This window comes from Gopherus flavomarginatus, chromosome 3 (assembly GCF_025201925.1).
Source record: "Gopherus flavomarginatus isolate rGopFla2 chromosome 3, rGopFla2.mat.asm, whole genome shotgun sequence".
Lineage (NCBI taxonomy): Eukaryota > Metazoa > Chordata > Testudines > Testudinidae > Gopherus > Gopherus flavomarginatus.
Genome location: NC_066619.1, coordinates 250,051,958 through 250,079,720, shown reverse-complemented (window position 1 = coordinate 250,079,720; position 27,763 = coordinate 250,051,958). Strand labels below are relative to the sequence as shown.

General features: G+C 41.6%; 1 protein-coding gene across 10 annotated transcripts; it reads left to right on the top strand.

Annotated features, from left to right (window-relative positions):
* The first annotated feature begins 1,775 nt into the window (after positions 1–1,775).
* On the top strand, positions 1,776–27,579 carry SMIM20 (small integral membrane protein 20). Of its 10 annotated transcripts, none has more exons than XM_050947976.1 (5): positions 1,776–1,992; positions 8,631–8,687; positions 14,161–14,206; positions 24,352–24,479; positions 25,314–27,241. In XM_050947976.1, exons 1-5 carry the CDS (start codon positions 1,884–1,886, stop codon positions 25,544–25,546), a joined length of 573 nt encoding a protein of 190 aa, XP_050803933.1. In that variant the 5' UTR covers positions 1,776–1,883; the 3' UTR covers positions 25,547–27,241. The 10 variants fall into 10 exon arrangements, with proteins under 10 accessions (XP_050803933.1, XP_050803932.1, XP_050803934.1 ...); XM_050947975.1 differs by having other exon boundaries at positions 24,349–24,479; XM_050947977.1 differs by having other exon boundaries at positions 1,780–1,992; positions 24,349–24,479; positions 25,398–27,241.
* The last annotated feature ends 184 nt before the right edge of the window (positions 27,580–27,763 follow it).

The following is a 27,763-nucleotide window of genomic DNA, read 5'->3' as shown; positions in this document are numbered from 1 at the left end:
GTGTTACATCATAGATAAGGCTATGTTTTAGTCATGGGTATTTTTAGTAAAAGTCATGGACAGGTCACGGGCAGTAAACAAAAATTCATGGCCCATAACCTGTCCATGACTTGTATTATATACCTCTGACTAAATCTTGTGGGGAGGGGGATGGGCCGTGGGTGCTGGCAAGGGGGCAGCAGACCAGGTCCAGCAGACCAGGACCACTGCTGGTGCTGGGGAGAGGCTGGCAGGCTCCCTACCTCTGTGCCTCCCTGGAAGTGGCAACATCCCCCTCCTTCAGCTCCTCGGTGGAGGTGTGGCCAGGCAGCTCTGCATGCTGCCTCCATCCCGAACGCCGGTGCCGCAGCTCCCACTGGCCGGGAGGAGGATGTTGTCGCTTCTGGGGAGCCCCCAAGGTAAGTGCTGCCCAGAACCCTCACCCTGTCCCATGCCCCAACCCCCTGTCCTCTCCCACACCCAAATGCCTGCTGCTGCTCAGGTGACCCCAGGGCCAGGCTCACCAGCTGCTGCAGAAGTCACGGAGGTCACAGAAAGTAATGGAATCCATGACCTACGTGACAAACTCCCAGCCGTAATCATAGGCAACTGAGGAGCAAGGGAAGGCTAAGGAATCAAACTCGTAACTTATATTGGCTACTGACCATCTCCAGAATGGTCAGTAGCAAACAGTTCATGGAGCACATTTTGATAGGAAACTTTTTCAGTCCAAAAATGTAGACCAGTTCTAATCACTAAAGCACCATAAGCATTTATAAGGCCATACTGTCCTTTTCACCACTCTGGCAATGTAAAGGAGCCTTAAAACTTTGAGACCTGTTTTATACTCCTGGGGGAATTCACGAAGACAATGGGAACAATTCACTAAGAAGGCAGACTGCTGTATTCTGCTCTGCCTGAGGGGACAGGGCCTCCCCCACGCCTAACTGCTCAGACGCACCCTGAAGCTCTGCCCCTCCATGCCAAGTGTGCAATAGAGAGCGAGGACAGAATGTCTCTCTCACAAGCCCACAACTCTTCCCCCCCATGATTTACATCTCTCCTGGGTACTCCACGCGCCTGATCTGACCTGCCTACGCTGCCAGAGAGAAGTGCATGACTGTTTGTGCAGCTTCTCCATTAGAAGTCATTTTTCTGCAGGGAAACATAGAAATCTGCAGGGGACACGAATTCTGCACATGCACAGTGACACAAAATTCGCCCAGGAGTACATTACACTGTGGCAGGATGGGATGTAACAAAGGGTTTTAAATCATGAGCTGCTCCATTAGTTGGAAAGAGGGGACACTAAACATGTGGAAAATGAAGGGTACTGAGATTATGGCAGATATAAATGTATCATACATTTTATTTTACAGATGTAAGAAGTTATACAAAGCTGACACCTCTCCCCTCAGCCGCCTACAACGCTAACCCCTCAGGAATCATTCGTGTACCCCTCTTTCCTGTGTGCCTGCCCGTCCGCACAGCGCGGCTTTCGAGGGCCCCCGTTCTACCACTTGCTTGTCCAAAGCCCGGCCCACTGCGCGCCCTCGTAGACTCGGGCTCAGCCTGCTGCGCGATTTGCAGGGTCGCTGCCGTGACTCCGCACCTCCCGGGAGCACCGGCAGGCGGCAGCCCCGCCGCCCAAGCTCGCAGCCCGGCTCCAGGACGCAGAACGGGGAGCTCTGGGCGAGACGCTCTGTCACAGCAAGAACACGGCCCCCTCCCGGACGGGGCGTGGCTTAGCTCTCGCCCAGGCCGGAGAACCCACGTGACCCAGGTTGCTTCCCGGGATCCCCTGCGCTTGCCCCGGAAGCGGAAGTGTGCAAACTGGGAGGTGAGAGGGCAGGGAGGGCAAGTGCCGCTAGCGGGCAGGGTTTTCGCCTCCTCCTTTGCCGGCCATGGCGCGGATCTCCCGCACGCTGCTCATCTTCGGAGGGTTCGCGGCTGTGGTGGGGGCGGCGTTTTACCCCATCTACTTCCGGCCGCTGCTGCAGGTGGAGCAATACAGTGAGTACGGACCACCCCCCCGCCGAGCCTCGCGTGACCCCGGTGGGGGCGGGCAGCGCAGCGACCCCCCCCCCCCGCCCGAGACTCGCGTGACCCCGCTGGGGGCGGGCAGCGCAGTGACTCCCGCCGAGTCTCGCGTGACGTGATCCCCGCTCTCCGCGCCCCTCTGCTGCTTCTCCCGTGTACGCCTCCGCTTTCCGTGCATCATTCTGGCGGTCCCTTCCGCCAGGCTGTGCCCCTCACCCTGAGCGGCTGAGCCCGTGGACCCACCTCCGTGACCCCTGTCCTTGGGGACCGCCACGGGCCCCAGTGAGCAACATTCCCTTCGGGCATGCTCCACCCAGCTCCCCTCCCTAGATAATCCCTAGGACTCATCCTCTCGCCCCTCACAACACTCCCTCTATGCCGTACAGCAAGTGCTTCATTTACCCCGTGAGTTATCACTTCCTGACTCTCCTAATCACGAATTATTATAATTAACCTGTGTTAACCTCGTCCTCTTGGCTGTTGCAGGGATTCAGATTTTCCTTGGTATTTTTAGCCAGCCTATAAATATATACATATAATGTTGACATCCTGACAGAACACCATTACTCCCTCTCAGAATAAACGTTCCTAACCTGACAACTGACGCCTCTCTGCTGTCATCTGTTCTATATTTTCAGTAACCACTTAGCAGGAAACATCCAGGAGAGGTGTTCTCTTCTTTCAAATGAAGTACTTTGAAGAAAAATATTTCATGGTGATGGTTTCCATGGGTGGTTATTGTGTCTGTATTCAGTTAGCTTGGCAGTTCATCTGTAATTTACCTACCATCATGATGGATATAGGATGGTTTAGCACCACTAATCCTACCATCATCACCCCCAAAGAATTCTGTCCATGCTGCATGCTGAATGATCTTGTGGAAATACTATTAAGACATCTGACGTTAGCAGTAGAGGAGTGATTTTTTTTTTCACCTTTTACATTGTAAACTGTAGCATGAGCATGGGTTTCATATCCATAACACTTGCTACTTTGCTTGCAAGAACCTCCCATGGTGTCTAGAATACCTTTTTTGCAACAAACTCACTTAACACAAGCTACTATTTTCACTATTTTTCCTTATTTCTTGTCTCTATCTCAGATAAAGATGACTTGTTGCAGATCAGGGAATAAATGTTCCTAATGTATACTACCTGTTGTTTCACACCGTGTAAAACAGCCAGTCTTTGCTATAGAAATATTTTTGAATAACCTCTTCTTTTATTATTTGTTTTCAATATCCCATTGTTATAGAAAAGGGAGCTGAGGCAAACCTTTTACAGTGGAAAATAGAACCATATTAAACAACTCGAAACTATCACTCAAAATAGGCCTGTCAGTGATCCACTACACAGTAGATGTTTGCGTGTGTGTATATGTACAATGTAGGAGGCAGTATGGACTGATGGCCTGAGCACAGCTGGAATCCAGAAACTCTAGATTTTGAATCCTGACTGCATTGCTGTGTTCCATTTTCTACTGTGAACAAAAATAAGGCAGGGGAAGGAACAGGAACACTTGTTGTACCTCCAGTACCTAAAAGGCCTTTATTTTAAAAAATGCCTGAACTTCAAGTTGATGGTTTCCCATTACTTAAATATCTCACATCCATGCAGTTGTAATTACTTTTTCAAGTTCCCAAAATGTACTGTCCCCTCACAGAAACAACTACGGATATGGACCTATCCCTAAAGAGTCTGACAATGTGACAATGTATGGGGAAATCAAGAGAAGGGGAAAGGAAAGGTCAATTATGACAATAATTACGTACAGCTATGTGGACCAGTGAGGCATGAACACATCTTGAAATCTGTTAAAAAAATCTTTTCTACCTTCCGCTCAGTTCTTAAAACTCACTTCTTCTGCAATATTTATCAGGAGTCATTTGAATGAGGCAGAAGAGAACATTCCAAGCTTGAGGGATGCATAAAGCTTCCCATAAGTATACCACATATGTAGCTTGTATATAGTGTGAATTTAAGAGCTACCTTAGTCACTAGTCATGCTTTCTTGAGTGACTAGATTGGGTTAGGCAACCTGTGGCACGTGTGCCAAAGGCAGCACGTGAGCTGGTTTTCAGTGGCACTCTCACTGCCCGAGCATGGCCACCTGTTGGGAGGGGTGGGGGGGGCTCTGCATTTTAATTTAGTTTTAAATGAAGCTTCTTAAACATTTTAAAAACCTTATTTACTTTACATACAATAATAGTTGAGTTATATATTATAGACTCATAGAAAGAGACCTTCTAAAAATGTTAAAATGTATCACTGGTGTGCAAAATCTTAAATTAGAGTGAATAAATGAAGACTCGGCACACCACTTCTGAAAGGTTGCCGACCCCTGGACTAGAATGTTGTGAACATTGCCTTGAATGCTAGTCTAAACTACATTCTCTTTTTTTTCTTTGTTTTTCACAGTTAACTGTCTAGGATATGCTACTTCTCTAATCTACTGTTTCTTTGACTCTTAAATAATATTTAAACTTGCCATTGTATTCTGTAAACAATTTTTTAAAAAATCAAATGTTTTTTATGCAAGACCTAGATGAGTCAGTGTTTAGTGTTTTGCTGATGCAGAGCCAGCAGGGGGAGCATAAATTAACTTTCAGTTGATTCCAAAGTTATTGTTGCTCCATTGTGCACAGAGAGCCATATAACAACTCAGATGGAAACAGAAAAGGAAAAAAAGTTTGAAAAATCACAGGAGATCAAATTTAGGCATAGAAATTTTATATCAAGCTTTTAAGAGGGAACTCTTAATGGCGAACAAAGGATCTAATCTCTAAAATTTATATCTCCATTTTAACACAAACTTTATTGTGATTCATCTATTGAAAGAATTTGAAAATATTTCTGAATTGTAAAAGAGAAAGTGAAATATTAATTTCATGGCCACCTCAGAGGGACTTTGATTTTATTTCAATTTTGCTAATTGGTAAGCACCTACAGTCTATTAGAGAAGCTCCACTTCTTCAGACTGAAGCTTTCCACCAAAATACACTCTTCTCTATACCCTGTTCCTCCTTACAATGCAGTTTAAATATAGATTACATACAAAACACTATGCTAAAAGAACATCATTAAGGTTACAAAGTCAAGCACTCAAAAGTTTGGAAATTCCAGCATTAAGGTTGCCTGTGCAATCTTAATTCACTCCTCCTTGTCAGTAGACTGTATCAAAATGTATATCTCCCAGCTCCTCATCTGATCCTAGTGATATTTCCCTCCCCTCACAGCTCCTAGTCTGCTTCTTCCACAGGTCTGTCTCATTAGTTCTAATTTCTAGTCTCTTTGGCCAGCAAGTGCCAATCTCCTCTTCCAACTCTGTCACAGTTTCTCTCCCTCCCTCCTCCCGGGGGGACGGGGAGCCTGAGGCAGACTCCTGGAAGGGAAATTTTCAACCCAAATGGTTAAAGTTAAAAGCTATTGCAAACCAGTTCTTCTGTTGGGAAGTGTCAGGGAAACTTATTGATGTTTAGTTCTATCAGCCCTGTCTTTAAGAAGATACATTATTATAATATCATATTACAGTAATCTAACCACACTCCCAAAATGTGCTAACCACACTCATTTTGTAAAAATGACCATACTGGGTCAGACCAATGTTCCATCTAGCCCAGTATCTTGTTTTCCAACAGTGACCAGTGCCAGATGCTTCAGAGGGAATGAACAGAACAGGGCAATTATCAAGTTATCCATCCCATTATCCAGTCCCAGCTCCTGGCATTTGGATGTTTTGAGAGATTCGGAGTATGGGGTTGTGTCCAGATCATCTTGGCTAAGAGCCATCAATGGACCTATCTTTATGAGAATATCAGATTCCTTTTTGAACCCAGTTATATTTTTGGCCTTCACAAGATCCCATGGCAGTAAGTTCCACAGGTTGACTGGGTGCTGTGTGAAGAAGTACTTCCTTTTTGTTTTAAACTCCTCCGCCTATTAATTTCATTGGGTGACCCTTGGTTCTTGTGTTATGTGAAGGGATAAATAACACTTCCATTTTCATTTTCTGCACACATTCATGATTTTATAGACTCTATCATATTCTCCATTTAGTAGTCTCTTTTCTAAGGTGAACAGTTCCAGTCTTTTCTTAATCTCACCTCATATGGAAGTTGTTCCATACACCTATCATTTTTGTTGCCCTCTTCTGTACCATTTACAATTCTAACATCTTTTGTGAGATGGGGCGACCAGATCTGCAGGCAGTATTCAAGGTGTGGGTGTACCATGTATTTATATAGTGGCATTATAGATTCATAGACTCTAGGACTGGAAGGGACCTCGAGAGGTCATCGAGTCCAGTCCCCTGCCCTCATGGCAGGACCAAATACTGTCTAGACCTTCCCTGATAGACATTTATCTAACCTACTCTTAAATATCTCCAGAGATGGAGATTCCACAACCTACCTAGGCAATTTATTCCAGTGTTTAACTACCCTGACAGTTAGGAACTTTTTCCTAATGTGCAACCTAAATCTCCCTTGCTGCAGTTTAAGCCCATTGCTTCTTGTTCTATCATTAGAGGCTAAGGTGTACAAGTTTTCTCCCTCCTCCTGATGACACCCTTTTAGATACCTGAAAACTGCTATCATGTCCCCTCTGTCTTCTTTTTTCCAAACTAAATAAACCCAATTCTTTCAGCCTTCCTTCATAGGTCATGTTCTCAAGACCTTTAATCATTCTTGTTGCTCTTCTCTGGATCCTCTCCAATTTCTCCACATCTTTTTTGAAATGCGGTGCCCAGAACTGGACACAATACTCCAGTTGAGGCCTAACCAGCGCAGAGTAGAGTGGAAGAATGACTTCTCGTGTCTTGTTTACAACACACCTGTTAATGCATCCCAGAATCACGTTTGCTTTTTTTGCAACAGTATCACGCTGTTGACTCATATTTAGCTTGTGGTCCACTATGACCCCTAGATCTCTTTCTGCCATACTCCTTCCTAGACAGTCTCTTCCCATTCTGTATGTGTGAAACTGATTGTTCCTTCCTAAATGGAGCACTTTGCATTTGTCTTTATTGAACTTCATCCGGTTTACCTCAGACCATTTCTCCAACTTGTCCAGATCATTTTGAATTTTGACCCTGTCCTCCAAAGCAGTTGCAATCCCTCCTAGTTTGGTATTGTCTGCAAACTTAATAAGCGTACTTTCTATACCAACATCTAAGTCATTGATGAAGATATTGAACAGAGCCGGTCCCAAAACAGACCCGTGCAGAACCCCACTTGTTATACCTTTCCAGCAGGATTGGGAGCCATTAATAACTACTCTCTGAGTACGGTTATCCAGCCAGTTATGCACCCACCTTATAGTAGCCCTATCTAAATTGTATTTGCCTAGTTTATTGATAAGGATATCATGCGAGACCTTATCAAATGCCTTACTAAAGTCTAGGTATACCACATCCACCGCTTCTCCCTTATCCACAAGGCTCATTATCCTATCAAAGAAAGCTATCAGATTGGTTTGACACAATTTGTTCTTTACAATTCCATGCTGGTTATTCCCTATTACCTTACCACCTTCCAAATGTTTGCGGATGATTTCTTTAATTACTTGCTCCATTATCTTCCCTGGCACAGAAGTTAAACTAACTGGTCTGTAGTTTCCTGAGTTGTTTTTGTTTCCCTTTTTATAGATGGGCACTATATTTGCCCTTTTCCAATCTTCTGAAATCTCCCCCGTCTCCCATGACTTTCCAAAGATAATAGCTAGAGGCTCAGATACCTCCTCTATTAACTCCTTGAGTATTCTAGGATGCATTTCATCAGGCCCTGGTGACTTGCAGGCATCTAACTTTTCTGAGTGATTCTTAACTTTTTCTTTTTTTATTTTATCTTCTAAACCTACCCCCTTCCCATAAGCATTCACTATGTTAGACATTCCTTCAGACTTCTCAATGAACACCGAAACAAAGAAGTCATTAAGCATCTCTGCCATTTCCAAGTTTCCTGTTACTGTTTCTCCCTCCTCACTGAGTAGTGGGCCTACCCTGTCCTTGGTCTTCCTCTTGCTTCTAATGTATTGATAAAAAGTCTTGTTTCCCTTTATGTTATCTTGTTTCCCCTATTATGATATTTTCTGTTTTATTATCTATCCCTTTTCTGGTGGTGTCTAACATTCTATTAGCTTTCCACTGCACATTGAACGGATGTTTTCAGAAAACTATCCACAATTACTCCCAAGATCACTCTCTTGAGTGATAACTAATTTAGATCCCATCATTTTGTATGTATAGTTTTTCCAATGTGCATTATTTTGCACTTACTAGTGTTGGATTTTTTCGGCCATTAAGGTGATGTATACCCTAAAATCACCTTCTGGTGATAGCTGACACTATATTATAGAAACACAGGTACTTCTTCCTTTTATATTATCTCTTTTTGGTCTGATTATATATCCAAAAATTGTCATGCTGTTTATTGGTCTAAGATACAAGCTTTCATCCTGTGTGGTGATTATATTTTTGTTGAGAAGACTGCTGTTCATGTCAGACTGTCACGTGCAGATTTTTTTTTTTTTGTGTGTGCTGGCTTTCTGATTCATAGCATTTTGTTAGCTATGGTGTCTTTTCTGTATGATTTTACTGTTTGTTGTGTTTACCAGGGAAGGACCAGGCAACAAATCGATCTGGTATTGTTCAAGAGGATGTTCAGCCTCCAGGTATATCCAGTTTGTATTTCTGAGTTTATGCATTTAATAAAACACTCATTGAATACTATAATTTCAGCATTTAAATAGACTTTAAAAGCAAGTATGTTAAATTAAATACTCTGCCCATTTACTTATTCCCTGTTCTTATTTAAAAAAAGAAAAAATAAAGCTTGTAATATGTGACTTAATGCTAAACAGTTATCTCAGGCATCATCTGTGATGGGATCCCCGAGGTGCAGCTTGGGAATGTGGGACCACTGTGCCCCCTTAACTTTCCAGCCTGGGCTGTCTCTCTCACAATGCTTTGCTAGTTACAAGCAGCAAACCCCTCCTGACACTGTTATCTCTCAGCACAACTGCATGTGGAGCCCGACACCCAGCTAGATTACATGAATGCTCCCAGAGCCACTCATGAATCACACAAAGAAAAGTGCCAGCCAAATCTCCCCAACTCCCAGCCTTGTACCTCAGAAATATATTATCTTGCACAGCTCAAGACGAGCAGTGCAAGTTTATTAATTGGTTCACCATTTAATCAGTGGAAGGTGGATATACACCAGCTTTTGTGAACCTGAGCAGATTTACCAAACACTTCAGGCAAGCTCACTGATAAAGATAAACTGTAAAACAAGTTTATTGATTACAAAAAGTCAGAGTGGTTACGAAAAGAAAAGAAAAGATAAGTACGCAGTCTAAACTCTCAACCCTATTAGAGTGGGCAACATCTAGATGAAACCGTTTTTTCTCGCCCCACTGGATATTGCAGATCATAGTACGCAGATTTCACCCTTGAACCTGGGCCAGTCTCCTCTGTTGGAGTGTCCTTGTTGCTTGCAGCATAGGTTGGGGGAGGAGCAAAGGCAAAGCATGGGGCCCCTGTATTCGGTTTTATACACTTATTCCATCCATGTGTTTGGAGAACATAAGTTAAGGCATGTCTGATGGGCATTGCTGAGTCACCACTAGGCAAGGTTGATCAGTTCCCCTGGTGAGGCCTTGTGCAAGTAAGTCATTGAATTGTAATTCCCTTGCAGGACAATACCTGTTGATGGTTACAGGGCGCTCACCTGGGGTGTAGTGTGTCACATTGTCGTTGCACAGAAATTTCACCAATTTAACTAACTTGGTCTTGAAATTGATTTAGTTAAATTAGTGCAACCCCTTTGTGTGGAGATATGTCACATTTAAACCAGTTTCAGAGCATCTATACAGAGGGGTTATACAGATTAAACTATAGATTTCTAAACCAATTAAAATTGATGCAGCTTGTATGTGTAGACTGGGCTTTACTGTAAAAATGTACATTTGCACTCCCCGTTGCTGAATAGAAGCTCTAACCAAGAAATTATGTAGAATCCTTATTGAGGTTGCAGAAACAAACTATCCCGATGTGTCGAAAGAATAGTGAATATGGCAGGTGACCAGCTTGGCTTAACAGTGAAATCCTTGCTGATCTTAAACACAAAAAAGAAGCTTACAAGAAGTGGAAGATTGGACAAATAACCAGGGAGGAGTATAAAAATATTGCTCAGGCATGCAGGAGTGAAATCAAGAAGGCCAAATCACACTTGGAGTTGCAGCTAGCAAGGGATATTAAGAGTAACAAGAAGTGTTTCTTCAAGTATGTTAGCAACAAGAAAGTGGTTAAAGAATGAGGGAGGCAACCTAGAGACAGAGGATGTGGCAAAAGCTAATGTACTTACTGCTTTTTTTGCCTCTGTCTTCATGAACAAGGTCAGCTCCCAGACTACTGCACTGGGCAGCACAGCATGAGGAGGAGGTGACCAGCCCTCTGTGGAGAAAGAATTGGTTCAGGACTATTTAGAAAAGCTGGATGAGCACAAGTCCATGGGGCCAGATGCACTGCATCTGATGATGCTAAAGGAGTTGGCGGATGTGATTGCAGAGCCATTGCCCATTATCTCTGTAAACTCATGGCAATCGAGGGAGGTCCCAATGACTGGAAAAAGGTTACTGTAGTGCCCATCTTGAAAAAAGGGAAGGAGGAGGATCTGGGGAACTACAGGCCAGTCATCCTCACCTCAGTCCTTGGAAAAATCATAGGTAACCCATTCCAGTGCTTCAGTGGGAGGGTGGTGAGGCACTGGAATGGGTTACCTAGGGAGGTGGTGGAATCTCCTTCCTTAGAGGTTTTTAAGGTCAGGCTTAGCAAAGCCCTGGCTGGGATGATTTACTTGGGGATTGGCCTTGCTTTGAGCAGGGGGTTGGACTAGGTATTCTGTGAACCCTGATATTCTATGAACTGAGCTGCCTGAGCATTTATCGTTTCCAGTGTCAGAAATATTTTGTTGATAACTACTGTTATAATTTCCAGCTAGCTTCTATGGCTTGCTGTGCCAGTGAAAGAGATTCTTGCTGATAGCCCTTATATTTACTTTGCCTGTGGGAGGGTTAAAGTACTAGCTAAAGGTTGGCCATTTGTTGTTGCAGACAAGAGGCTATTTGTGTTTCTGAAATAGGCTATATCTATTAAGATGTATTACAGGATTATTTGTTTCAATTTTTTTTATAAAAGTCCAAAATCAACTGCAGGGGAATACTCCTGTATATGGTATCAGTGAGACTATTACTTCAATATTGTATCCACTGTATCCACAGTTCAAATAAGATGTTGAAAAATTAGATAGGGTTCATAAAAGAACTACAAGAATGAGTTGAGGTCTGGAAGACATGCCTTATGGATTGAGACTAAAGAAGCTCAGTCTATTTATCCAAAAGAAGGTTAAGCAGTGACTCGATCACTGTCTGCAATGTCTGATAATAGCTCTATAATCTAGTGGAAAAAGACATAACAGATGGAAGCTAGATAAATTCAGACTAAAAATAAGGTGCAGTTTTTTAACACAGAGAGTAATTGGAACAACTTACCTAGATTCTTCATCACTTGAATTCTTTAAATCAAGGCTTGGATGTCGTTCTAAATGATATGCTATAGGTCAAACAGAAGTTATGGGCTTGATTCAGAAATTACTGTGTGCGGTTCTTTGACCTGTTGTGCAGGTCAGACGATAATTATAGTTGTCCTTTTGGCCTATAAAAATCTATAAACTCTTGATGGTATTTTTTTTTATTTGCTTTGTAGGGTTAAAAGTGTGGTCTGATCCATTTGGAAGGAAATAACAACATTGTCTGTGTACCTCACAAGGTGTGCCTGAAGATGGATATGTTCAAAGCAACTGTTTTGACTCATACACTAATGAGTGTATTGTTCAGGTGTTGCTGGAGAAGGATTCTCAATATGGTGGTTTAGGTAGTCACTGCAATGAATGCTGCTGATTCTGAAGATTAATACTAAATTTTTCTTCAGAGTTCTGTAGCTGCTGGAACAAAATGGACTGACACTGAGATGGCTGAATGATTTTCGAGTTTAGAACCGAAACACTTTTTCATGGGTTTGAGGGAAGAGAAGAGAACTTGCTATTGGGGTTAATCTGTAGCCATTTATAGAATAAATCTGATCAGAATAAATTATGCAGATCATTGTACTTTACTCCGCTGTTTGAGTATTCCTTTCTGAGTTTATAAATACAAATGAAAGACATAGTATATGCAAGATGAGTGAACAATGCAGAAAGCATGTAATGTGATATAACTGTAAATTAGTAAACAATATTAAAATCATGTTTTTATTAAAACTGATGTACATTTTCTCCATTTCATTGTTTGTTTTGACCTAATTTCCACTTTTTGTAGGACTTTTTTGATTTTTAGCTCATTGAGGATCTCCTGGTTAAGCCAGTGTGGTCTTTTGCTATACTTCCTATCTTTCCTACACAGTAGGATAGTTTGCTCTTGTGCCATTAATAATGTCTCTTTGAAAAACTGCCAACTGTCTTCAGTTGTTTTTCCCCTTAGACTTGCTTCCCATGGGATCTTACGTACCAACTCCCTGAATTTGCTATAGTCTGCCTTCTTGAAATCCAATGTCTTTATTTTGTTCTCCCTCCTACCGTTCCTTAGAATCATGAATTCTTATCATTTCATCATCACTTTCACCCAATCTGCCTTCCACTTTCAAACTCTCAACCAGCACACTCCTAAGTCTAGATTTTCTCTGAAGCCCCTGGCATAAACTAGTCCTTGGAGGCCTGTCACTGGTTGCCTGTGGGCTGCATCACTGCCAAGGTTACATGCTAAAAGGTTACTTGCTGTGAGTCCGAGGCCTGACATGCCCTATCCCTTATACCAGGACTTGTGAGATGGTCCTCAGAAAGCAGCCTTATGGTTATCTTCACGAGTTCCTGTGCTGGGGGAATCCTCTGGTCAAATCTGGGGCTTTTAGAGCTCCTGTATGCTGCTCTGGCGGACTTATTCATATGCAGGAGCTGGGATCAGGCTTTCACGTCACATATGAATTGGTGTTGCTGATAGCAGCTTTGCTGTATTATGTGGCACTGTCACTAAGCTGCTGTTTGAGTCTTGGGTAGAAAACCAAGAATTTAGTTTAATAAACTTGAGGTTGGAAAATTTCACACCAATTCAGGTATGTTCCTCAACAAAGTAAGATTGAGAAGGAGGGGAGGAGGGAGTTGGTTCTACCTCATACAAAAGTCATATTGATCTATTTAAAGAAACAATTCCAATAAAGTTGCTTCTGTTTAAAAACTGAACTAAAATACTTCTTGGCTATATCTATTGTTCATAGCTTTAATCACTCACAGAGTAAATGTGTAGATTTAAATATAGATGCATGCACTGTGGAACAAAATATTTGGAAACCATTTCTGAAGGACAGCATTTCTTCTGCAAGTGCTGACATCAAAAACAGGGTAAAGAAGGTGCAATATTTCCACCTGTTACATGGTTATTAAATCACTAATCCTTACAGGACAAATGTTGTGTGGGTCAGAGAGTTATGTAAAACTGTGAAAGAGCTGATTGAATTACATGATCTGTAGTTGAGAGACATAGGTTCTAGTCCTGGCTATGCCACCGATCTAGTTTGTGGTGGTGGGCAACTCGCTTATATCCTGATCAGACCTGGAAATTCATGCTTTCAGATGACTACACTCATGTGGGGCTAAGGTGTCTGTGCTAGTATAAGCTGATGCAAAATCTGAGTCTTTTACCTCTGTTTTCCTGTGAAAATTGGTTAAGGAGCATTTTGAAAGTGTATAAGGTTTTATAAATACTGTTTTAACTTTAAGATTACATATCCATTGTTTTTGACTTTGAAGATCTTAAACAGTTGTGTTTTTTTTTAAAGGATATCAGTTTCAGCTTGTGTAAGTTAACAAGCAGAATATACAAATAGGAATCAATGAGATTTTGTATTTAGTTTGTATGTTAAGTTTGTCCTGATGTGTACTGTCTTCATTTTCTACTGGAATTAATTTCAACTCACGAATGTAGATTTGTATAATAAACATATAGCACTAGACACATCATAGAAGATGTTGGTGATCTGATATATGTCATATGCATATGTTTGTTAAGAAAGAGTGAATGTATCTCCCTCCAGAGTTTGCCGATACTTTTGAGTGGCCTTCAAAGGAGGGTTACAGCAGGTAAGTCCGCCTGTTAGGATCAGTTGTAAGGAATATATTGCACTACTTCTCCAGGAGCTGCTACTCTACCTTCCTATTGCTGTTATGTGCAATTTAGTGTTGACTTTTTATCAGTGTAGTGCTATATGTTGCTTGGCTTCTTCCTTAAAGAGTGCCTACTGAATAGCTGAGATCAGCTGGGTGCTTGAGCTGGCAATGCCTATCTCAGGCTATGTCTACACTACAGCATAAAATCGAAATTACTAAAACCGGTTTTATAAAACCGATATTATAAAATCGATTTTATGCGTCCACACTAGGGCACATTAATTTGGTGGTGTGCGTCCATGGTCCTAGGCTACCATCGATTTCCGAAGCGGTGCACTCTGGGTAGCTACAGTAAAAGAATGAGACCAATAACTTCGATTTCCGTCCACACTAACCCTAAATCGATATAGTAATATCGATTTTAGGGTTACTCCTCTCGTTGGGGAGGAGTACAGAAATCGATTTTAAGAGCCCTTAAAATCGATTTAAAGTGCCTTGTAGTGTGGACGGGTACAGCGTTAAATCGATTTAACGCTGTTTAAATCGATTTAACTGTGTAGTGTGGACCAGGCCTCATAGGAAACTCCTTAAGCCTAATTGTCTACCTAAAGATGGAATTGGAAGAATGGGAGAATGTGGGGCTCCAACCCTTTTTGCTGCTTAGAAGCAAAATTGTATATTTTCATTGAGTCTGGTACATGCACCTCAAGACATTAGAAGACGCATTAAAATATTAAAAATCTCAAATTAACAAAACAATTCAATCAGTATTATACTGAGGTAACCCTGGGGGGATTGTAGCTTGCATTTAGAGGAAGAAGGATGGCCTTGATTGTTTAGGCCATGTTCTTGTCTTCTGAATTGTTCCAGTAGGGGAACTGGAGAGAACCTTCCACTAGAAATTCCCTTTGAAATCAGTTTTTTAAAATAGATAACATTTACCTTGGTTACTTTAGACGGTCAATATTTTTTTCTGTAGCTGTTGTAAAAACAGTTAGAATAAATTTAACTTCAGACCTAGGCTCATGGGACTAACCTTAATTTTGGATAGTGTCTTAACTGAAACAATTGGCAGTGTAAAGTTTTCACTACATAAGTAAGTAGCTTTTTTTTAATGTTGGCTGTCAAAGAGCTTATTTGAAATAGACAAGGTGGGTGAGGTAATACCCTTTATTGGACCAACAGAACTTGATCCAGTAACCTATATTACCTCACCCATCTTGTCTTCTCATATCCTGGGACCAACAGTGCTACAACTACACTGCATACTACTTTGAAACAGGCAGTTTGGATTGAATCCAGCAGACTTATAAAGAGTCATAGATTTTTACAATATGCTGAAACAATCAAACCTAAACTTCTGAACAGGAATGAACCTGGCAACTGCTACAAGTCAATTGATCAGACTATACAAATAGACAAGAAGACTTTGACCCATTGTGACATCATGCAGATAATTTCACTGATGTCAGTGGAACTATTCAAGTTGGTAAGGTTAATGTGATTTGTTAGTACTCTTGTCAACTTTTATTTTAAAAGCCAAAAAAAAAGAGCAATCCTCATGACTTGGCTGTACTTCTACACCAAAATAAATCAGGTGAGCTTTCCCTTGTTGCATTCTAGTAATGATTGATAACTAGTTTTCCCAGAACTATTTACAGTCTTACTGACCTCAATTATGCTACTACGCAGGCACAGATGTAAACAAAGATCATCCATAGGCTTCTGCACTGCAACATGTTTGCTAAATGGAGGTCACGTTTGATAGGGGGAAAAGATTGCTTTGAAACTTCTCAAAAAGTACTGTCAACATTCTGTGTATATGTGTAAAACATAACTGGTGGGTAAAAACAAACTTACAGCCTAAAGCCTAAATCTTTCCAATTTTCACAATTGGAATCTTAAATCCGTAGCCTGGGTGTACATCTACTAAGATTGCATGGTTCTGGCCCTGAAACTTGAATTCTCTTTCTGCCTTTGACAGCAGCTTGCTGTGTGAGTTTGGATAAGTCACTTAACTTTGCTGTTTCTCAGTTTACCCACTTATAAATGGAAATAGCAGCTGCTATACTTCCTAAGTGAGGAATGAACTCAAGTCCATAATCCCACTGATGTGAATAACTTTTAGTTATCATTATTCAAGATCTTTTGTTGCATTTAATGGGAAAATATGCTCACCTTGGAAACACTGATATTTCTGACCTTTGTTTCTTTCCTCATCCTCCATTTTCTGTTTTCTTTGTAAATCTCCTGTTCTTTCCCCTCTGTACTTTGCTTTTCTTCAGCAACCCCCAATTCCTGCTTGTTCCTAGTGACTTCACTCCCACACCTTTCTTTAGTCTACCTACTACTGAGGTCAGCAATGAAACGTAATGTTGTCGAAGGTGTGATGACTTACAGAGCACTTGTTACAGGCTTTCTGGAGATTCTGGAAGACAACACTTGATTGCACTCAGTACATGTCTCAAAAGCATTTTTCACAACCAGGAGGGTTAGAAACAACTATGTGGGAACTCGATTTGATCTTTGATTTTGGGGGAGTCTTGTGATTTTTAAATTTTCCATAAACAGAAGTTCCCCAAACATTGTTTGGCTGATGAAAACATTTCTCTTATACTAACTGTGGCTCTTTGAGCAGCATTGTTCTTGTATAATCTATGACCTGCCCTCCTTCCTTGCTACTACAGAGTCTTATAAGACCTGGATTCTGTATTGGTGAAGGAACTGAGGGATGGTTGGGGTCACAATGTCCTTTATGCCCTCCAATAGGAGACATATGGACACTCTGGGTGCACATAGAGCCCCCTTCTCCAATGGATACTGCTGGCCAAAGTAATCTGAACTTGAGTACAGAACAGGGCAAGCGAAACAGCAGTGGAATGTATGTGGACAACACCTCTAGAAGAATCACTGTAATTACTGTAAAATAAGTAACCCTTTCTTTTTATTCCATCCATTTATTCATGATGTCTGGAAACCTCACCAACCCTTACTGAGCAAGACTTCATGGTTTGTTTTTTTTTCCAGATGTACCTCTTAGGTTCTTTAAGATATATTATAGAATTAAGTAATTTTAACCCGTTTTAGTGTAAAAGTAAAATATATCTATTTAACTTCTCAGTTTCCCATGGAAAAACAATTTAATATTACTTTAGTATCCCATGATATCCTTTTAAAATGAAAACTACACTTTTTGCCATAAATAAGCCATTACTATTCCCCACACCTGTCATGACAAACAATCTGCCTTAGGTTCCAATTTGGTAAAGCATGTAAGCACATATTTAAGATCCCATCGAAGACAATGAGATTTAAGCACATGCTCATAGTCAGAAATATTCTTCAGTGCTTTGCTGAATATGAGGCCTTAATGATGCATTTTGTTTTTAGCATAGCGGAGGTAAATTCTCTCTTTGACCACTAGATAGTGCCAGTGAGCCTCTATAGGTTCATGATCCTTTCTTGAGCAAGCTACATTTTCTCAAAGGTTTGGGGGTTTTTGCTTTTGTACTGCAGTCTGGCCTTTTTTTTCTTTTTTTAAACATAACAGAAGCCTACGGACTAACATAGCTCATGTTTGGAAAGAAATTATGTGGTTAAAATGGAGATTGTCACAAAATACGCATTAGACCAAAGTCACACCATTGTAAATCTAGCACAGCTTCTCTGCAGACAGTGAAGTTACTCTGGCTGTACAATGGTGTAAATGATAGGATCTGGTCCAATGTTTCCAAAGGAACAAGCTTATTCCTCTGGGGAGCAGTTTATACTCACCTTCCCTTCATGTCGCTCAAGGGTTGCTTTGATCTCTCTCTTACTCAGACCCAGGCTATCACCAGTCTTGTTGCTTCTTCCCTCTCTATGCACTTTAAAAAAAATTCAACCCTTTGTTTCCATCCACTGTCAAAATTTGGTTTGTGCCATTATTTTCTCACTTGGATTCCTGTAACCTCCTTCCGTCCAGGTTCCCTGACTTTCCCCCTCAGTCTACTCACCATTCAGCACTTGAATACTTTTGCTCCTGCCATAAGACCATATTGCCGCCTACTCATATATCTCATGTCTCTTAAGAGCACTGGCTTCCTATATTCTGCATGAAATTCAAGCTCTTCAGTGCTGCCAGCATTTTCATTTCATTGTCTATTTATTCACTATCTAAACCCACTGACTTCACTGGTCTCCTCACCTTCTTGATCCCTTTGTTTTCTCTTTCCCACTCCTGCCTTTTCCCACACTGTTCCCTATTCCTACATAGCAGAATGGACACTGAGGGTGGGATGGAAGCTTGGGCTCTGAAGCCCACCCAGCCCCCTGAGTCTGAGCTTGGTGGCTAGCCTGAGTTTCCACGGGATCCACAATGTCCACACTGCCATTTTTAACATACTAGCTCATACTATGACTCCAATAGCCTGAGTCTGTCTGCCTGGGCTGGGAGCCTCGCTCCTAGTTGCACTGTAGACATAACCTCTGTGCCTCAGTTCTCCATCTGTAAAATGCATACAAATAACACTTCCCTTCCTCATAAGGATGTTGTAAGGATATATACTTCAAAGAGTAGAATTATGACATTGTGGCATACAATCCAGACCACTGAGGGGCTGCTATCACCTACTCTGCAACCTTGGGTGCCTCATAATGCTTTGCTGTTCTTACTCCCAGGCTTGGCCCCTCACTAATAGCTAAACAGCAAGCAGATCATACCCAAGTGTCTGTGTATAACTGCAGCCTGCCAAAACTCTCCAATCACACTCTGGCTTCCACCACGCTTGGTTACCACTAGCAGAGTGGCCCCAACACACTCCCAGTCACAGATCTCCCCTCAAAATGTGTGTTTTGCATTGTCCAGCCCTCTCTTGGACAGTCTAGATATTAGAGGTCCATTTCCCCTGTGACAGGTCAGCATTTAACAGTTTGCTACTTTAATTGGAGTTATCAAACAATTCAGTTTAAATACAACACTGGTTTAGTTATGATTAAAGAATGAAACAAGTTTATTTAACTATAAAGGAATAGGTTTTAAGTGAGTATAAGTATTAAAATCAGAAATGGTTGCAAGAGAAATAAAGATAAAATGCTTCCTGGTAACTAAATTTAAACAAATTAGATTTGGTTCAAGGTAAATGTTCCTAGCAACTGGGCTGACCAAATTCTCAGGTCAGAGCCCTCCCAAAATCCAAAGGCAGCTGCTTTGTCTTCTCGGGTGACAGAGAAAGAGAAGGTTCCTGGGATGTTTCTGCCACTCACTTTTATAGTCCAGTTACCCTTTGAATGCTTTTTTTCCCCGAGGGTTACCTCTATATAAAGTTTCTTCCAGCTCTGAGGATGAAGGCATGGTTATGAGGGAAAGAGGTTGCTAAAATGTTTACTAAAATGCAAATCAATATGGTCCTGCCCTCCCTGCCTTTTATCATCATAGAATCATAGGACTGGAAAGGACCTTGAGAGGTCATCTAGTCCAGTCCCCTGCACTTATGGCAGGACTAAGCATTATCTAGACCATCCCTGATAGGTATTTGTCTAACCTGCTCTTAAAAATCTCCAATGGTGGAGATTCCACAACCTCCATAGACAATTTATTCCAGTGCTTAACCACCCTGACAGTTAGGAAGTTTTTCCTAATGTCCAACCTAAACTGAATTTGCCAAATTTAAGCCCATTGCTTCTTGTCCTATCTTCAGAGGATAAAGAGAACAATTTTTTCCCTCCTCCTTGTAACTGTTTTCAAGAACATTAAAAGATTATTTCCCCTTTCAGTCTTTTCTTCTCCAGGTTAAACAACCCCAACTTTTTCAATCTTCCCTCGTAGGGCGTGTTTTCTAGACCGTGAATAATTTTTGTTGCTCTTCTCTGGACTTTCTCTGATTTGGCCACCTCTCTCCTGAAATGTAGTGCTCAGAACTGGATAAAATACTCTAGCGGAGGCTTAATCAGAGCTGAGTTTAGCAAAAGTATTACTTCCCGCGTCTTGCTAGCACTTCTGCTAATACATCCCAGAATGATGTTTGCTTTTTTATGTAGGTTGGGTTTTTTTGTTTTTTTTTTTGTCATAATGTTACACTGTTGACTCATATTTAGCTTGTGAGCCACTATGATCCCTTTCTGCAGTACTCCTTCCTAGGCAGTCATTTCCCATTTTGAATGCGTGCAACTGATTGTTCCTTCCTAAGTGGAGTACTTTGCTTTTGTCCTGATTGAATTTCGTCCTATTTATTTCAGACCGTTTCTCCAGTTTGTCCAGATCATTTTGAATTTTAATCTTATCCTCCAAAGCACTTGCAATGCCTCCCAGCTTGGTATCATCCACAAACTTTATAAGTGTACTCTGTATGCCATTATGTAAATCATTGATGAAGATATTGAACAGAATTGGATCCAGTACTAATCCCTGTGAGATCCCACTCGATATGCCCTTCCAGCTTGACTTTGTACCACTTATAACTAACTACTCTGCGGGAATGGTTTTCCAACCAGTTATGCACCCACCTTATAATTCCATCTAGGTTGTATTTCCCTAGTTTGTTTATGAGAAGGTCATGCAAGACTATATCAAAAGCCTTACTAAAGTTAAGATATACGCCATCTACCGCTTCCCCCATCCACAAGGCTTGTTACCCTGTCAAAGAAAGCTATTATGGATCCATGCTGACTGCTACTTATCACCTTATTACCTTCTAAATGTTTGCAAATTGATTGCTTAATTATTTGCTCCATTATCTTTCTGGATATAGAAGTTAAGATGACTGGTCTGTAATTCCCCAGGTTGTCCTTATTCCCCTTTTTATAGATTTGCATTATATTTGTCCTCTTCCAGTCTTCTGGAATCTCTCCTGTCTTTCATGACTTTTCAAAGATAATTGCTAATGGCTCAGATATCTCCTCAGTCAGCTCCTTGAGTATTTGAGGATGTATTTCATCAGGCCCTGGTGAATTGAAGACATCTAACTTGTCTAAGTAATTTTTAACTTGTTCTTTCCCTGTTTTAGCTTCTGATCCTACCTCATCTTGAGTGGCATTCACTGTCAGATGTCCCATTGCTACTAACCTTTGTGGTGAAAACTGAAACAAAGTCATTTAGCCCTTCTGCCATTTCCACATTTTCTATTCTTGTTTTCCCCACTTCACTGAGTAACAGGCCTACTGTGTCCTTGATCTTCCTCTTGCTTCTAGTGTATTTGTAGAATGTGTTCATAGAATATCAGGGTTGGAAGGGAGCTTAGCAAGTCATCTAATCCAACCCCCTGCTCAAAGCATGACCAATCCCCAGACAGTTTTTTGCCCCAGATCACTACTTGACCCCCTCAAGGATTGAGCTCACAACCCTGGGTTTAGCAGGACAATGCTCAAACCACCGAGCTATCCTTCCTTTGTTAACCTTTTTGTCTTTAGCTAGTTTAATCTCATTTTGTGCCTTGGCCTTTCTAATTTTGTCTGTACATAATTGTTTTATTTGTTTATATTCATCCTTTGTAATTTGATCTAGTTTCCACTTTTTTAGGACTCTTTTTTGAGTTTCAGATCACTGAAGATCTCCTGGTTAAGCCAGCGTGGTCTCTTACCATACTTCCTATCTTTCCTATGCGTGGCGTAGTTTACTCTTGTGCCCTTAATAATGTCTCTCTGAAAAACTGACAACTCTCTTGAACTGTTTTTCCCTTTAGATTTGCTTCCCATGGGAATCTTACATACCAGCTCCCTGAGTTTGCTAGTCTGCCTTCTTGAAATCCATTATCTTTATTGTGCTGTTTTCCCTCCTACCATTCTTTAGAATCATGAACTCTACCATTTCATGATCACTTTCACCTAAGCTGCTGTCCACTTTCAAATTTGCAACCAGTTCCTCCCCATTTGTCATAATCAAATCTAGAACAACCTCTCCCCGAGTAGCTCTCTCCACCTTTGAAAATAAAAAATTGTTTCCAGTACATTCCAAGAACTTGTTGGATAATATGTGCCCTGCTGGATCATTTTCCCAACAGATGTCTGGGTAGTTGAAGTCCCCTATCACCACCAAGTCCTGTGCATTGGATAATTTTGTTAGTTATTTAGAAAAAGCCTCATCCACTGCTTCTTCCTGGTTAGGTGGTCTGTAGTAGACCCCTGCCATGACATCACCCTTGTTTTCTACCCCTTTTATCCTTACCTAGAGACATTCAACAAGTCTGTCTCCTCTGTCCATCTCAACCTCAGTCCAAGTGTACACATTTTTAATATATAAGGCAACACCTCCTTCCTTTTTCCTTGCCTGTCCTTCCTGAGCAAGCTGTACCCTTCTGTACCAATATTCCAGTAATGTGTATTATCCCACCAAGTCTCTGTGATGCCAATTATGTCCTAGATACGTTTATTAATTACCATTTCTTCTTTTTTCTTAGTATACAGACATCTAATATACTATATATAATACTGCATATTATATATACAGACATCTAAAATACTGATTTGATTTCCCCCTATGTTCTTTCTTGTTTCTCCTTTATCCCTGCTATAATGGCCTATGCTCCCCCCCTCCCCCAGATTCCAACCCTTCTCTCAGGTCTCCATGTTTTTAACTTACCTGTGGGTTTTTGTCACCTGCCCCCTATGACGTTACTCCCTACATTCTTCATAGAAATGTGGTTATGATATGAATATGGCCTAAGATATATTTTATGCAAGATGGGTCTTGTAAGGTATCATTGGAAAGGTTATGATTTACTGAGTATGATTATCCAGTTTGTATGCATATATCATTTCTGTATCTAAAGTTAGGAATATTGATTATGTAACAATTACATAAGAATGGCCCAAACGGGTCAGACCAAAGGTCCCTCTAGCCCAGTATCCTGTCTTTCGACAGTGGCCAATGCCAGGCGCCCCAGATGGAATGAACAGAACAGGTAATCATCAAGTGATCCATCCCCTGTCACCCATTCCTAGTTTCTGGCAAACAGAGGCTAGGGACACCATCCCTGTCCATCCTGGCTAATAGCCATTGATGGACTTATCCCCCATGAACTTATCTAGTTCTTTTTTGAACCCTGTTATAGTCTTGGCCTTCACAACATCCTATGTCAAGCAGTTCCACAGATTGACTGTGCGTTGTGTGAAAAAATACTTCCTCATGTTTGTTTTAAACCTGCTACATATTAATTTCATTTGGGGACCCCTAGTTCTTGTGTTGTGAGAAGGAGTATACAACACTTCCTTATTTACTTTCTCCACACCAGTCATGATTTTATAGACCTCTATCATATCCCACCTTAGTCATCTCTTTTTCGAGCTGAAAAGTCCCCGTCTTATTAATCTCTCTTCATATGGCAGCTGTTTCATACCTTTGCTCATTTTTGTTGCCTTTTTCTGAACCTTTTCCAATTCCAATAATTACAACTGTGTGTATTTGGGAGATACCCACCACACAACCGGCCACCACAGCCTTGATGGGCCATTAGGAAGAAACTTCCTGAGAAATGTCCTGGGAGGTAGCTGAGACACTACAAAGTCAGGTGGTCCTGTCACCTGATACAAAATGCCACCTTGGACACTGCTGGTGCTTTCCTTCTGTAGGGGCATGGGGATCAAACAAAGGTTTCTCACCTTAGGTAAATCCTTTTTAAGGCTGGGAGGGGGTTAATTTGGACTCTTCTCCATTGCCTACCCAAGAAGAAGGACTGCTGAAAGTACTTGAAGGGACAAAGGAACTAACTTGAGGGGAAAGGCCAGGGAAAGTCCAGACTGAGACAGGCGTCCAGTCTGTAAGAAGAAATAACTGGAACTCTAAGCTATAGAAACTCTGCAACTTGCCTAAAATAATATTTTGGGTGAGAAATTACTTCCTGAAACCAAAAAAAGGAACAGGAGTACTTGTGGCACCTTAGAGACTAACACATTTATTTGAGCATAAGCTTTCATGGGCTACAGCTCACTTCATTGAAAGATCTTAAGCTTAGTCTGCAGTGTTTTGTTTTATTTGCTTAGTAGTCTGCTTTATTCTGTTTGCTATCCCTTATAATCACTTCAGATCTGCCTTTTATAGTTAATAGATTTGTTTTGTTTATTATTAAATAGGGCTGTCAATTAACCACCATTAACACATGTAATTAACCTGTTAATTTTTTTTTAACGTGCAGTAATCATAGCAGGGCAGCATCAGCTGCTCTAGAGGCCCTACACCAGGTCAGGCTCGGTAATGCAACCTGCCACCAGAGGGCGAGCGGAAAGAGAAGAGGCTACAGGAAGACGTGGTTCTCACACCGGCTCCACCAGAGAAGTATTTTTTAAAAGTAAAAACAGGATGGCCAGGGGCTTGCCCAAGCTCCCTCACAACCTTTTAGGGCTCGCTCCAACCATCCTCCGCACACCTCTTGGGGCTGACTGACCCACCCTCTGCTGCCTGCATCTAGGGCTAAGTCCCCGCCCTGAGCTCTCCACTGCCCATGCTGGGGTCTTCCCCCCCACTAGCCCTGTACCGTCAACCGCTGGGGCTGACCCCCACCCCGAGCTCCATGCCACCCGCAGCTGGGGATGGGTCTGACCCCATCCCCACCCTGATTTCGGGAACTGATATGCACACCCCGAGCCCCGTGCCTGCTGAGCTCTGTGCTGCATGAAGTTGGGGATGAGCCCCTTCCCATCTCGTGCCGCCTGCAGCTAAGGCTGAACCCCCCCTGAGCTCTGCCCCTCCCCTGGCTGAGGCTGATACCTTCCCGCCAGCTCTGTGCTGCCCAGAGGTCAACGCTGAAGCCAGCACTCCTCTAAAGTACACATACAAAATAGTATACAAAAGGCTAACCCAGCAGCAGCAGGCGAAAAAAAGCCTCCGGCACATATCAGTCTTCTACTGAAAGTTAATCCTGAGGTAAAATCTTTCCATATCCTTGGCAAGGACTCTTTTGAACAGGACACGAATATATTGATCATATAGAAGAATGTATTGAATTATTGCAGACATGGATTCAGTTCTACGGTGCTTTCATGACCTGGAGTGATTAAATATCAGAAAAAGATAATGGAGCAAAGCAGCAACAGTTCAGGTCTTTTGAATGGGAAGTTTCTTTAAAATACTTCCAGATTGTTCTTTGGCTAAAAAGACTGTTGTTTGTAGCTATTGTAAGGCTGAGTTCCAATACCATAGGAGCACTTCAAGTCTGCAGTACCACCTATGTTCTAAGCATGCTTTTGTGTCCAGATAACCCACCACCAGCAAATGAATCCAGCCAGCTGCGACAGAGTACCATTACAGACTTTCAGGATTGCTACAGGCCCCTGGATCAAAGAAAGGACAACACCTTAACCAATGCTATTGCAAAGTGGATAGCTATGGACTCAATGTTGTAAACGACAGAGGGCTAAGAAATATATTCAAATTGCATCTTCCAATCAATCATACACCTTTCCCTCCTAAGGAACCATTGCATCATGAATAAATGACCTATATGACAATGAGAAGACTACAAAGTTGGAGCATCTGAAAAATGCACTGGCTGTTGCTTTGACTGATGGTCACTGGACATCCTTGAACAATCATAGCTATCTTGGTGTCACGGCACACCTTATTGATGCTTGCAGTTGTTTGCTGTAACAGTAACTCATACTGAAGAGAGACATTATGCTGAAGCATGTGCAGAACGTTTCATGGATGTTGCAAAAGAATGGAATATTCAAGAAAAGGTGACAACGATTAGTACTGACAGTGAACTTAACATGGTAGCAGCAGCCAGTTGCTTGCCTTTTGAACACATGATGTACATTGCTCACAGTCTGCAGCAATCCATTACAGGAGTGCTCAGTGATGGTGGTTTAGAAAACATGCTGGCAAAATGTAGAAAACTTGTGGGCCATTTCAAACACAGTCCAGCTAACAATACAGAACTAGGAATACAACAAACTGCAAATGGACAGAAACAAAAACCTCTTGTACAAGATATTTCAATGTGGAACTCCACATTGGCTATGATTCAGCACCTTCTTTGCAATAAAGCTGCTATTACATCCACATTAGCTCTTCAAAAGCACCATCTATCAGTGCTGACAGACAAGGATTTTGAAAAACTTCAAAAGCTAGAAACACTATTTGAGCCCTGCAGATTTGTGACTGAACTCCGAGGGCAGGGGAGGGAGGGGGATTGGTATGTCTCCTGGTCCGTGGTTTTACCCACATTCTGCCACATATTCCACGTTATGGCAGTCTCTGATGATGACGCAGCATATGTTGTTCGATTTAAGAATACTTTCACGAGAGATTTTACAAAATGCAAAGAACGTACCAATCTGAGATTTCTAAAAATAGCTACAGCACTAAGATTTAAGACTCTAAAGTGCCCATCAAAATCTAAGAAGGGTGAGGTGTGGCGCATGCTGTCAGAAGTCTTAAAAGAACAACACTCTGATGCGAAAACTACAGAACCTAAACCACCAAAAAAGGAAATCAACCTTTTACTGGTGGCATCTGACTCGGATCAGATGATGAAAGTGAACATGCATCAGCCCCCGCTACTTTGGATCATTATTGAGCAGAATCCATCATCAGCATGAATATATGTCCTTTGCAATGGTGGTCGAAGCATGAAGGGGCATATGAATATTTAGCATATCTGGCAAGTAAATATCTTGCTACGCTGGCTACAACAGTGACATGCCAACACCTATTTTCACTTTCAGGTGACATTGTAAACAAGAAGTGGGGTGCATTATCTACCACAAATGTAAATAAGCTTGTTTGAGTGATTGGCTGAAAAAGAGGTAGGACTGAGTGGACTTGTAGGCTCTAAAGTTTGACGTTTTATTGTTAAGTGCAGTTATTTTTTTTACATAATTCTATATTTGTATGTTCAACTTTCATGATAAAGAGATTGCGCTACAGTACTTCAATGAGGTGAATTGACGTTTCTTTTTTGTAGTGCAAATATTTGTAATAAGTAAACATAAAGTGAGCACTGTAGATTTTGTATTCTGTTGTAATTGAAATAAAAATATCTGAAAATGTAGAAAATATCCAAATATTTAAATAAATGGCATTCTATTATTGTTTAACAGAGTGATTAATTGTGATTTATTTTAATTGCTTGACAGCCCTATTATTAAACCCAGTTTGTGCCATCCATATTGGGGAGGGTGAGCAGCAGAAGAAGCTATGCATATCTCTCTTCACATTGAGGGAACGGGTGAATTTTTATAAGCTTGCATTGTGCAGATCTTTCTATAAAGCACACAAGACAATAAAGCTTTGGGTCTGCACTTCAAGGCAGGTGGGCACTTGAGTGCTGGGGAAAGTCCCTTAAGCTGAGTCTTCACAGAGCTGCTATCAGTGTCTGTCTTTTTGCAGCTGGGTGTGGCCATGCCTGTGTGTGTGCTAGAGGAGGCTTAAGAGCCTGGCTCAGCAAGACAGCGGGCCCAGGCTGGCAGAACAGTTGGGCTGAGTAGTATCCCAGGACATCAGGTGGCACCTTAAAGAGGGGCAACCCATCACATCCCCATCAAATCTGTCATGCCTGCAATCCTCTTCAACATTGCCATCGACTGGGTAATACAGCATACAACAGAAGACATACCAAG